This window comes from Triturus cristatus, chromosome 7 (genome assembly GCF_964204655.1).
Source record: "Triturus cristatus chromosome 7, aTriCri1.1, whole genome shotgun sequence".
In the NCBI taxonomy this organism is placed as follows: domain Eukaryota; kingdom Metazoa; phylum Chordata; class Amphibia; order Caudata; family Salamandridae; genus Triturus; species Triturus cristatus.
In genome coordinates this window covers 1201379128-1201393152 of record NC_140590.1, presented here as the reverse complement: position 1 = coordinate 1201393152, position 14025 = coordinate 1201379128, and the positions used below count along the sequence as shown (strand labels likewise).

Sequence of the window (14025 nt, the reverse complement as noted above, 5' to 3'; positions counted from 1 at the left end):
CCCGGCCACAAAGCAGCAGGAACAAATAAAATGATAATAACATTCAATTACTATCATTTTATTTTAATTTTAGTTACACTGCTTAAAAGCAGTGGGGCGACGCTCCTCCGTCTTAGTGGAGGAGCTGCCACTGGTAGCTATACTAACCTTGCTTTTTATTTCATATACAGCCCAAGCTTGGCTGCTGGACTTTGGAATGCGTTACATTACACAAGGCCAGATTTTGTTTAAGACACAGGAGCTTAAGGTCCTGATTTATGTGTTGGCAGAAAGGGTACTCCATTGCAATGGCGACGGAATACCCATTTCACCAACCTGAAGATCCACTAGCCTAATTTAGAGTCAGGCGGACCTTCAATGCTTAGACAGCGGAAACTACTTCATCTACACTGCCTACACACGTCCTGACAGAGTAAAGGCCGTTAGAGGTTTCGCCAATCCTCTTTAGAGTGTGCAGACACATGGGCAGTTTTCACTGCCCGTCACCACCATGAAAAAAATAGTGCTAAGGGACAGTGAAAACCCTTAAATGACTACCAACCCATGCGAAAATGCTCCCATGGTGAGGGGGTCATTCTGTTTTTCAAAAAGAACCCAACATTGGGATTTTTTTTTTTTTTTAAGTAGTAAGTTTGACATTCGGCTCCGTCATTTTGAAGGAGTTGTTTGTCAAACATACAATGCATTTCAAGGAACCACTATGATGGGGGGTTCCTGAAAATGCAAGAGATGTCTGCAGGGGCAGCGGAAATTTCTAAGTACTTCATACGGAAAATCGTCACTATGGTGGAAATAAAGTACTCTGCCATGGTGATGGAAATTAGTCTCTCTGCCAACCTATAAATACGCCCCTAAGTGATTTGCGCAGAATCACATTATATTAAGTCGACGCAAGGACTTGAACCTAGTTTTCCCAGTTCCATTGTCGGCAGCTCTTGCCGTTAGGCCACATCTCCTCCCATCAAACACCATTTTACCTGTTCAAAATGTCAAAATTATGACATGAGAAAAGAACACACCAATACTTCCAGCTAATAATTTAATTACTACCTATATTTTCATCTACAGTTGTTCCATTTTTAATCTTTTAAAATGGCCAACACTTATGACATCCATACATTTGAGATCTTTGTCCTCTTCAAATTGAACAGCATTCTACCATTACAAGCAGATCTCAGATGCGATTTAATATGAAGCAAAGAGCGCACTACCTGTTGCCAAAAAGGGTGTACTTATTTCGCCAAGAAAATAAGCTATCTGTTCCAATGTTGGTGATCAGCATTCTATTTAATATGGAGGAGCAAGTAGTACCCCCTATATCCTTCATATTCACTAATTTTTCCCTGTAACTTGAGGTGAGGATGACCTACCAACACCTCTGAGTAGCAAAGTTAAAAATCTCAAGGACAAGCAAAGTAGCATCATTTTGGGTATTTGTGTGATATAATTAATTCATTTATAATTCAATTATTTAATTGTACCCATTGAAAATTACTGAAAAATGAATGGTGTGATAGTTAAACTGGGCATCAGTGAAGGTCGTCGGAGGCTAGCAGCCACAAAGCATCAGAAGTGACTCCTTCTGCAGTCTTGCAACCTTACTGGTTGGAAAGGTGTGCCATAAGGAGTGCACATATTTCCATTCATCTGAACAGGTCCACTATTTCACATCTGTCAGGTGGTAAAGCGGTCACTCTGAACAACTTCAGACATAGTGATATACTCTCAGGTAAAAAAACAATTCAAGCTGCAGGGCAGAGATTGCCACCACTCATTCACAAGATTGTGCTAAAACAGAACTATAGAAATACAGAAAACCTCAGCAACCAGATCACCCATCTTGCACATTTCTTTGTTATTCCAGCTTAATCATCAAAATCTCTGAGAGATTAGGGTTAATTAAGGTGTGGCATGTAGGTTCATTGCTCCTTGATCCCTTCTAAATCTGTTATGAGTGAAAAATGCAGACAGCTCATAGACGGCCTACAGAAGCAGAAAAGGTATATGCTATTACCTCCAGAAGTGTGACTTTGCGGTATGACAGGCCTGCGGGATAGAAGAGTTGTACAAGAGAATTGTAGGAATCCTCCAGGTCATTCCGAATGGAGACTGCAATGTTGAGCTCAAGGGAGAGACCCACGACCACATAGCTCAATCTGAAATGAAAATGAAAGGAGTGGAAAGTTAGGAGGTACAGATATGCAAGTTGTACCAACAAATGACACGTGTTTTACTCTGGCATATAGCCTCCTTGCTCTTTACCAAGGCATGTAGAATTATCAGCAGTTCAACAAAAGGAAAGTCAAATGAAGATAACAATTGACCTTTACAGTCTACGTACTGAGTATAGATCCAATCTTTTGCCTACAGTTTACAGCACCTACCATTGTGCCTTCCCCTATTCTGATAAAAGGTACAGCCTGTGTGATTCTGCTTAATCTCCTATGAAGGTATATACCGCAGCAGGAAATGGTGAGTGGCGAGGCAAAACAACTGCTTTTCTCCATCTACCCATTCACCATTTCTTTCACCAGGATGTCCGTGATTAGGACACCAATCATGCAGGAAATGGCAATTACATTTTGCACCCTCAAACAGAACAACAGTAGGTTCTGAAGAGGGAAACCAGGAAAATCTGAATGGTTACAGCAATGATGCATGTGGACCAAGCTGATGTTCATAGTGTAGCTAACTGAGGAAAAAAGAGCAGCAGACTATGCAGACCACAAGTTGTGGTGGGTTTATACAGGCCAGAGGGAATGTTCGTACAGCTATGGGGAGGTGGATCGCAGGGTGAATGACAAAAATATAATACCCAAAATATTCTGTGACATGAACATGGTGTCAACAATATTGCCTTAACAAAAAATATAGAGTGACAAAATATAAAAGGTAGGAATATTGCTTTTTATGCATATAATATAGTTTTCAACAATACCTTTGCATATACTATTGTGTTCTAATAAATCACCTTTTTAATCACTCTAATATATTAGTTATATTACTTTGATCTGCTAATATGATTAATGTAATTGTTTAAAAAGGTTTTAAATAAAGTTTAACATTTTAATGTGTAATTAACTTTTGTAAAATTATTAGTCATTTATAATTTATCAGTGGGTTGTAGTTATGTAAGGGGATAGAGTGGGAGGTTATTTATTGTTTTTTATTTCAAGTGTTAATTTAATGCATATTTGGGGATTAATTATGTAAATCTATTAAGTGTTATTTTAATAAGTTAAGACATTTTGAGATCTTAAACTATATATATTTTAGTATAGGTAATGTAGTCATTTATGTTTTAGTCATCTGCTGTTGGGTTTGTAGAGGAATAGGGTGGGAAGGTATTTAAATCATATTTGTTTTGATGTAATTAATATTTTAGTTATTATTTAATTGTTAATTGATTATGTGAAAATGTACTAAATCCTCCTTTTGAATATGAATAAGTAACCCACGCATTTGCCTTGCATGTCTGTAAGACAGGGTGTATAGTGTTAACAAGTAGGGCTTGTAAAGATTTAATGTTAAACAAGTCCTGTTGGACTTGGCCCTTTTGGCAGGGTGATCCCTGAACTTTTTGCCTTCCTCCTAGTATTTTTTCTGACCTGGTGTTGGTGGTTTTAGGACTCTGGGCACTTTAGCACTGCTGTCCAGTGTAAAGTGTGTGTACTCTTTTTGGTAAATATGGTTAGATTGGTCTACACCTGTTTGGCGTATTTAATGTACCTATCAGTCCCTAGTAAAGTGGTATCTCAGATACCCAGGGCCAGTAAATTAAATGCTACTGGTGGGCTTGCAGAGCTGATTGCGCCACCCACCAAAGTAGCCTTTCAAACCTGTCTCAGGCCTCTGCCATTGCAGGGCCTGTACGCGCAGTGTTACTGTGGCTGTGACTTGACACCTAAAGTGTGTGCCACGCCTGTGACCCCCCCTTTTACTGCATGTTAGTCACCCCTAAGGTAGGCCCTAGCTAGCCCTATGGGCAGGGTGAGTTGTAGGTAAAAGGTAGGACATGTACCTTAAGTGTGTGACATGTCCCGGTAGTGACAAACAGCCATTTTGGTTTCTCACTGCTGTGAAGCTGTCCTCTCATAGAAATGCATTGGGGATTCCCTGATAAGTGTTTCAGTGGCAATTCCTTATATGAGAGGAGCAGCGTGGGCAAGTTTGGTATGTTTGGAATAGTGATAATAAATGCAGCATATTGGTGTGCGCAGATTTATTATCACTATTTTAGAAATGCCACTTTTAGAAGTTTGCATTTCTGTGTGCTATGTGTCTGCCTACCTGATGTGTATTGCATGTCTGGCTCTGGAGTGACAGGGGCTGGTGAGGTGTGTGGCTCCAGGAAGGGCAGGGCGAGTCAGCACTAGCCTGAATGGAAGATCTGCATTTGGAGTAGTGGGTAGAGTAGTCCCCTGATACTGAATAGGTCTGTGCCTGCCTAGGTGAATGCTGGCTCCACCCCCCTGTGGTGTGTCTGAGGACCGAGCCCCATTTGACAAAGAGGGGCGAAGCCTGGTAAACAGAGTGCTTCATCACCCCTCCAGAACCAGTTGAGACTGATTCCCCCAAGCCCTGTGCCAGGGCAGACAAAGGGAAAAGGTTGTATAAATATTGGGGCTGTGACCCCATGTAAGGTGTGCTTGTGCTCCCTTGTACTGCTTTGGGGGTACTTGCTGCTGCTGGGCCCCAGGAGTAACCACCACGAGGGACTGCCTCTCTGCTTGAGGGCCATGTGTGCTGGCCTGCCTGGGCCCAGCTTGGCCCAAACTCTGCCTCTCTGGATTGAGACCTAGCGCCCCGTGAGCGCTACATCTTACTTGCCCGGTGCAAGGTCAGAAGGGGCGCAGCAGGCTCCTGTGCCCTTGAGCCCCTGTTGTGGGCTCGTGTGGAGAAGCTCAGGCCTGGACGAGAAGCGCTGCTGGACTCCTGTGCCCCTGATGTGGGCTTGTGTCATAGCAGCACAGTGTGGGCACTGTTCATAGCGCCAGGAGGTGTACCTGGAAGTTGTGCCTGGTGGAGACTATGATCCACATTTTACCGATCAATGAGAACCGGAAGTCAGGCTGCTGCCTTGTTGTGGATGTGGCACGGAAGAGAATGCCACCGGAGGAAGTCAGGCAATCCTGCTGCCTGGAGGTAGGCGGGCTCCCGTGCTGGTGAGAGCCCTGCACATGGCCAGAAAACCATGAAGAAGCCCCCGGATGACTCGGAGCGTACCGCAGCACTGACGGAGACAGTGCAAGGAAGACGGGGCCCCTGTGTGCCGGTGGGAGCCCCACGTGTTGCCGCCGAGTCCTGCCAGGAGTCTTTACTCTGTGAAGAAGAGCCCTGGTGAGTGGAGCTCAAATCAGCCCACTTCTGATCACTTACAGTTGCACCACTGATTGCGGGCGGCTGCAACGTGGGCACATGACAGATTAGAGTCCCGGAGAGAGGGGTTTGAGTGGCCCTGCCGGGCTGGTGGTCATTTTGCCTATTTGGGGGCATCAAAGTACCGGTGTCCATTTTCCCCAGCTGCACCGCAGGAGCGCGGGCAGCTGCAATGTGGGGGCTCTTGTTTCTTGATGAGGAAGGGCTGAGATGCACCCCCGCCCCCTGTGCATTACGCACATCGTTTTCGCTGCCAAGGCAGCCGGATGGCCAGTGGTAAGGCCCTATAACTCAGAGCCCTGACTTTTGGACAGAGGGCCTTTGGACCCCAAAGATGTCCGGTTGGCCTGGGGTCACCTTTGTGGTATGGGTAGGGTACAAGGCCCTACAAAATTGCATAATACGTTTATGCTAAGGGTGATGTATGCACCTGGTGAGTGTTACTACGGTGCACTATCAAATGTGATATATGCATAATGTGCTTTATGCCTATTGTGATGCAGACATAATGCGTTTATGTTGCTAGTGCTAATGCTGAGTACAGTATTTTGCCAGTAGTTACTGGTTGTGTTTTATATTTGCTACTTGTGCTTGGTGATGGTTCTGACAGTGGCCCGATTGGCCCTGTCATATATATAATCCCCTTTGAATTTCTACCTGGTGCCAGCTGGCACAGTGTATATTGTGTGGTTATGATTCTAATGTGTTTTGGAAAATACAAAGGCTATTTTTTATATAACCTTGTGTGGAGTTTTTTTTGTGGTGTGCCTAGTGTGTTGGTGCTGCGTGTGTGTTGCCCAAACGCTTTACACGTTGCCTCTGGGATAAGCCTGACTGCTCATGCTAAGCTACCTAGGGGGTGAGCAGGGGTTATCTTCAGCATGTAACTACCTTGCCCTGACTAGAGTGGTGGTTTCTGCCTGGCTTAGGCCCTAGCCAACCGGAAATCCCATATCTAACGTCCCTACTGGGAGTTATTTTCACTGTAGCAGGGGTACCAGTTACATAGGAACGCCTTGGGATAAATAGAGAATTTAATATTGGCTATCTCTGCAGAGGAAGCAGCTACAGAGTTAATATCTGGATTTTTAAAACGATTTATTACAGGCCTAATTCATATCTAAAGTCAGATTTCTAATTAAAAAAATTAAACAAGTAGTTTTTAGAAATGTTACCTGTTGCCTGCCTAAACCCCTACAAGTGTATCTGCATGAGCTACTAACTATCACCCAGGAGCTGCATAACACCCCTGGACTTACTCACAGAGCTAAAATAAAGACCTTGAGAGTTGGGAGGTGTTCTGATTCTCTGACAAGTTGACCATCTGGGCTATGCCCAAGAAATGTATTAACTTCAAATGAACATACCCTCACCCAGGCAGATGTAGCTAATACCTGGGCCTGCCCCCTTCCTCTGCCCACCTGGCCAGTTAGGCACCAGGTCCAGTTGGAGATGACTTGCCCCAGAACCGGTTTGAGTGACCACAGAGGAGGCTTGCACAGTCCCCAGACCCCACCTCTAGGGTGAGACAGGAGCTCTGTGCAGGGGATGAAAGGTTCTGTCATTTTGGTTTTCGGCAGAGAGGGGCACTGATGATTGATTACAATATAACACACAGGAAGTGCTACAAATGTAGGTAGGGCCACCCCTGTGAACTTTTACCCCATTGGTTAAGGAGCGGCCAGGAGTTTCCAATACCCACGGACTGGCACTGTGAATAATTGTGGTAGCAACATCACTCTCCTCAAATCACTTCTTGACCTGTGGAAGAAACGAAGAGGACTGGACCTGCTTTTTCTGCCATGAGCAGAATTCTGAAGACTGGAACTGCTCACCCTCTTGTACCCATGAGAAAGAAGAAGGCACCAAGAGTCAGTTGGCTCACCTACTGTTTGACCTACAGGGCTACAACAAGCTTCAAGAGGCCTTTTTCCTGCTTTTCCAGCTGAACATTTCCAACTGGACTTGCCATAGACCCTGCTTCTCTGTCGGATTGAGTCTTGACCCACCCCCAATTGCTGTCTCTAGTATCTTAGACACTTGGCTAGTTTTAAAGTGTACTCCTCCTAACAAATCGTGACACCGGGGACTTAAATATGTTGTGCCGATTTTTTGCTCTGAGAACTGGCACAGGAAGTGGACCAACCTGCCAACACTAACCACTGCGCTGTGCCAAAGATTCATCGCAGCAATAAACCCGATTCAGCAGGACCTGACAGAGAAGATATCCAGCCTTTTAAAGCCCTCTTTGGCTACAGGTTGCATCCTTGACCCACTGGAATGATCTGTACTCCAAAAAAGGGACTAAGTGAATTGGTAAAAATCTTCCTCTGGAGAAGGTGAGAAACGTATCTGGCTGGTACAGGGGCCTTTAAATTTCTACTACACTGACATTTCCCAGCAAAAGTCAACGGCTTCACCAAGACCTCGTACAACAGCTATCTGACGATGTGCAGCTCTCTTTGTCCTGCTTCCTTGCCCCGCGTAAGATTTTTAGCTTTCTTTCCAGAGAGTAAGGGCCTGATTTAGATCTTGGTGGATGGGCAACTCCATCACAATGGTGACAGATATACAGTCTGCCAAAATATAAGTCCCATTATATCCAATGGGATTTATATTTAGTCGGAAAGGATATCTGTCACCGTTGTGACATATTAACCCATCCACAAAAATCTAAATCAGGCTCTAAGTCAAAAGGTGTAATTTTTCACAGGGACTAACCCAGTCCCTGTATCTGGCATGCACTTCATCATGATCAGCCTCAACTTTACCCTTGATGCATTCAAGCACAGCCTGATGACCGCGGTTGGTGCGTAACAATTTTTGGCACTAATTTGAACCATAAACTTTAAAATTCAAAACTGGGTTCTACTCATTAGATTCTTATAATGTTATTGCATAAAATGTACTCTCTTGTTCTGAATAGGTTTGGGTTTTTTTGTGTTGTGTTTTATTACTGTTTGAGTACTGCGTATATATTTTATACACTACCTCTAGGTCAAGCCTGTCTGCTCTGTGATAAAGCTACCAATGGATTGAGCTCAAGTTAATTTAGTGACTTTAGTGGTTCCCCCTGATAAAGACTGGGGTCATTATTTAAGGTAGGTCCTCCCACCTCCACTAATCCCTCAATTTCTCACATAACCACTCCCAAGTCCAAAACATTCCTTACTGCTGCTTATATTTGAGTAGAAATAGTAAATTCCATCTCTTCAAAGTCCAACACATTCCCTACTGTTTTCTATAAATTGGAGTGGGAATAGTATATCTAACCCCTCCAAACTTCAACACATTTCCTACATTTATTAAATTTGAGTTACATTACTTAATCTGACTACTTTTAAATCCAAAACTTTTGCTAGTGTTGATTTTTAAATATCAACTTAATGTTTTTAATTTATTAGATATGATATTGTTAATATTTTGGTTGTATTAATTTTAGTGAAATTTAATTTTAGTTCTTTCACATATATTTAATTGAATGTATTTTTAACATTGTTCATTTTATTGTTTTTAATCTTTTAAATAAATAACTTATGTTGCTACATATAGAAATGTGTATATTTCCGTATCTGTGTACATGTATATATAATCCATCTGGATGCAGTGATTTTAAACGGTGCATCCCGAAGTTTTCTCTGGAGTCCAGTAGTTATTCCTTTCAGACATGTTCCACAGGGAAAATATTAAAGTCGATAGTACATGATCCACATGGTTAAAATGATTGGCCATATGCTGGTCAAGTTATTAATTATTGCTGATTTGTGGTTCCTGAATAGTGTACGGAGGTCATTCACTGTTTGGCCTACATATTGTTTATTACAGCTTTGTCGTTGGCACTTAATCACCAAAATAATGCATGCCGAGCAACAAGTAAGATGTTTTATTCCATAGGTTCTTCTCATAACATTACTAGTTAGTGATCATGTTTGTAAAAGGTATTCATATGTGATGCACCTTTTAGAGTCACAGCAATGAACCCCTGCATTTGTTAACAACCTGCTTGAGTTCAGCTCTCACAAAAAGAGATCATACATTGGGAGCTCTGCTGTAAGCAATGACTATCCAGCTACCTACGGAAGCACTTATTTTGAATACCAACAGCAGAAACAAAAGTGACAGAATTCCATTTATGGTTGAATATCATCCATCAGCACCCAAATACAGAAATGGTATGTAAAAACATTTCCCTTACTGTCCACTTGTGAAAAACTGCAAAAGGTTTTTCCAAAACTGGCAGAGAAAACTTCTGGATGTACCATTTAAAATCACTGCATCCAGATGGATCGAACATCATTGACAATACCACCTGATTACTGCATATCTCATTTGTTCTCTGGACTGCATTGATTCCACATTCCAAATTGAATCTTCACCCACGATGTGTGTATATATATTCCGGCCAGAAACGCGTCTGCATAGCGTTTCACGGACTGTAAGCCAGCGCTGTTAAGCTCAATAAATTGCTTTTGTCGACATCCGGAGCTGTGTCCTGCTTGCTTTTATTTAAAGTGAGCATTGGTGGTGGATATATAGCCGGTTTGCTGATCCCGGCACAGGACACGCCCTCCCGGTCAGGTGCACCGCGTCGCTTTCAGCAAAACTTTTGGTCCAGCACGAGGAGTGCAAAACGCGGTGCCCCCCCCGAGCGAAAACTACTGCCACCAGGCTGTGATGTGCGCGAGGGGAGAGAGGAGGCAGCGAGAGGCTGCCTGATAAGGATAAAGACATTAGTGTGAGCAGTATCAACTTATCCAGGAAGGCTGTGGCAATGTGCATTTCAGCGCCAAGAACTTTGGGGCATCACTTGATGTTTTGGGAGCCTACACCACTGTATTAGGCACCTCGTTTGACTGCAAGTACCATCATGCAGCTTACCTGAGTTCAGCGGTACTAACGATTTCCACCTGGTTTAGAAGGAGGAGCTGAGAGACTGGTTTTAAGGAGTGGTCTCTCACTCAAAGGCAAAGCTATCAGCCGTTGAGACCGGCACTGAAGACGGCCATTCCGGACAGAAACGCGCCTGCCATAGCGTTTCACGGACTGTAAGCCAGCGCTGTTAAGCTCAATAAATTGCTTTTGTCGACATCCGGAGCTGTGTCCTGCTTGCTTTTATTTAAAGTGAGCATTGGTGGTGGATATATATATATATATATATATATATATATATATATATATATATATATATATATATAAACACACACACTGAGTGGCAAGGGGCATGGGGTCCCCTGGGTCAAAATCGGCTGGGGGTGCTGCACGTCCCCTCCTCTATTCAATGAAGGCCGGGCCCCTGGGTTGGGGTGCCCAAGGTGTAAATCGGCCCGGGGAGTGGGGCTGCACGGCCCCCCTCCCCATTTGTTTATGGACATGCCTCAGTGGATGGGGTCCCTGTGGCTGAAATTGGCCCAAGACGGGGGTCGCGCAGCCCCCCTAATCCATTTAAATGGGATACATTTAAAGGCCAGGCCCTGGGAGATGGGGCACTGGCGCTGAAATCAGCCCAGAGAGGGGGACCGTGAGGCTCTCCTCCCCATTGAGATATGGATGGGCTCGGGAGAATGGGATCCCGGGGTCATATGTGGCCGGGGAGGGGGGCCGTGCTACCCCTCTTCCACTTTAACAAATGTATTTGGCCGCAGGGAGGTGGTGGTCTATGAGGCCTGAGGGGTCCACGTGGCCACCTCACAATTTTTTTTAATAAAAGCACCGGGGAGGTGGTGGTCCCCAGGGCCTGAGAGGGTCTACATGCCCCCCCCATAATTTAAAGAAATATAAGCCCCAGGAGGTGACGGTCCCCGGAACATACAAATGCCCATGGAGGGGGGGGGGCTCTCTGCACCCCCTCCTTTAATTTTAGGATAAATTGATATGCCCACGGGACCTGACCCACCTGGGGGCTTTTTCCTAAGCAAACGAGGGAGCCTGCGCTTGTTTTTTTTTCCATTTTTGCCGTGACACTCACACACCCACTCACACGGCCACTGAGACACTCGCACACCCAATCACAGACATACTCAGACTCACACACCCTCTCACAGACCCACTGAGACACTCACCTTAAATTCAAGTAAAAATCACAGAAAAGCATAAAGTGAACTGTGCTTTGCTTGGACTGCCCGTCACATGGGCAGGGGGTAGAATCTGGGGGGCAGGATTTCATTGCAGGGAAAGCGACTAGATGGTGTACTATTCCTAGTCTGAGTCTGGTCAATAAAAAGCGATGTGTTGGCTTTGTCACCCGAGTTAAATTATTTTGAAATCCCATCGTAGACTCAATTGATTGATAGAGTATAAAAGTCGTTTTTTCCCCTGCCAGTCTCATACAAGTTTCTATTTTATAGTTCAGGAAGACATCCTTAATTGCCTGTTTAGTTAGGGGTGTACTGTATGTATTACTGATATAGCTTAACCAAGGAATAAACATTTTATTTTCCAGAAGTAGACAGTCCATGATAATACACTTGGTAAAATTAGTTTCATCTTTGGCCCAAGTAGACCTCCATAACAGCAACGGTCGCAGAGAAACCAAATCTGCTAGGTACTGTATTTCTACTTCCTGGTGTATTGTTTCAGTAGATGCTGAACTTAAAAGACGCTTTAAAAAAACAGTTCTTCATGCTGCAATAGCTGACTACAATTGGGGCCCCACACCCCTGCACCATATAAGGCGATGGCAACAGATCTAGCCTTATAGATTGCTAGCATATCCTTAAATGGGAGGATACCTAATTTTGTCGTAGATCGAACATTGGTTATTTCATGTGACCAACTACCACTACCTGAAAAAGTTACTGCCATGCAGCAAAAATTGCTCACAGTATCTACAGGAATATTATCAATATAGAAAGCTTTATATTTCTTTAATTTAGGCCTGCATACCATAGTATATGTCTTTGTTTTATTAATTATCAGTTTCCTTATGTTGATAAAATCCCTAAAACTGTAAATTAATTGCTGTAAGCATACCGGGGTCGTAGATAGCTAAACAGCTTTTTCTGCATATAGCAGCACTGGGATAGGGCTCCCAGACAATTGTGGGGCATCGGGTTGTACCAGTTTCAGAACCTTGTCAACATCCTTAATAAACAATGAAAAGAGGAGTGGGGCAAGGGCACAGCACTGACGAATGCCTCGTTTCACGTCAGAGTCTGGCGTGCATTTGCCCTGCTGCCCATATTGTACTTTACTCGATAACATCTCATAGAGCCTCGCAAGAAAACAAATAATTAGTTTGGGTGCGCCAAGGCTAAGCAGAGTTGGCCAAATAATTGAATGGTCAACGAAATCAAATGCGCTGCTAAGGTCTGTGAAACATAAGTACAATCTCCCTTCTTGGGCACACGTGTATTTGCCTTTTAATAACTCCAGATTTATACACTGCTCTATATTCCCCGCCCCTTTTCTAAAACCATATTGTGCTGGAGAAAGTGTCGCCATTTCCTTTGCCCACTCTTCTAATCTCATTAGCAGAACTTTGCTCATCACCTTAACTGAGGAGTCTAGGAGCGATATAGGGCGGTAGTTTTTTGCTTCTGACTTATTGCCTTTCTTGGAAATGGGGATGATAGTGTTTTTGCCCCATGAAGGAGGGATATGTTCTGTCACAGCTGTATTAAATACCCTGGTGAGAATAGGCCCCCATAAATCATTTGCAGCTTTGTAAACATCTACTGCGACCCCGTCTGGACCTGGGGCTTTCCCCCCTTACTTCCCTCCAATCACATCTGTACCTCTTCAATTGTAATGTTTAATGGTAGGATAGGCCAGTTACTCTGTATTATACTCAATGTCCTACTTACTTCATGATCTGGTGGATTGAAAATACTTAAAAATTAGATACCAATGCTTCACATGTAACGTGGGATAGCAACTCAGGCAACGAATCACACTTTAAAAATGGGGAGTTCACTATTTCCCAGAATAATTTATTATTAGCAGTGTCTGCAGACATGGATAGCTTACCCCATGCTGACTCCTGTAATTCCTTTTTCCTAACCGAAAGGGCAATTTTGTAGTTAGACCGCAGAATTTTATTCAGAACATTGACTCTGGGTTGGACTCTGGGTTGACAGTGTAGAGTCTGTTTCAATTGATTTGAGGCTAGTGTGCATGTATGATCAAACCACCCTCTACGTTGTTGGTTTTTACCTGCTGTTGGAAGGTCAATATTCCATTAATAATAGTGTTAATTTTAATAAAATTAGTTATCAACTGGATGGGACTGACAACATCACTGAGACAATAAGAAATCACTTCACCACATTTTATGACGATTTCATGTAAAGTTTTTGTGGGGTCCACTCCCTCCCATTTAACACGAACCCAATTAGGTCTACTAGGGGAAATATTAATTATAGTACTTGGGTGGGCTATAACCTTTCTACCCCAAAAGAAAACTGTCATTGTGATACAGTTGTGATCACTCAGTGATATCTGGGCTACCTTCGGAGTAGAACACAATTTGCCTGCACTGGAGGTAATTGACACATGGTCGATGATAGATGTAGCGATCCTACCTATGAAGGTTGGTATCTGGTCGCCATTAATTTCACGGGCACACTGTAAGTTTTAAGTCATGCTTAGTAATCATTAAGTTCAGGGCTCAACCATAATCATTGTGTGGGAAATGTATGTAATCATCCC

The 14025-nt window shown here is 43.5% G+C and overlaps 1 protein-coding gene across 2 annotated transcripts in view; it reads right to left on the bottom strand.

Moving 5' to 3' along the window:
* LOC146811598 (integrin alpha-M-like) overlaps positions 1-14025 on the bottom strand; it is a 500127-nt gene that overhangs the window by 123540 nt on the left and 362562 nt on the right. For both annotated transcript variants that reach the window (XM_085618578.1, XM_085618579.1), the window contains one exon: positions 2015-2156. In XM_085618578.1, the coding sequence (XP_085474704.1) occupies positions 2015-2156 (142 nt within the window). The remainder of the gene's footprint in view (positions 1-2014; positions 2157-14025) is intronic.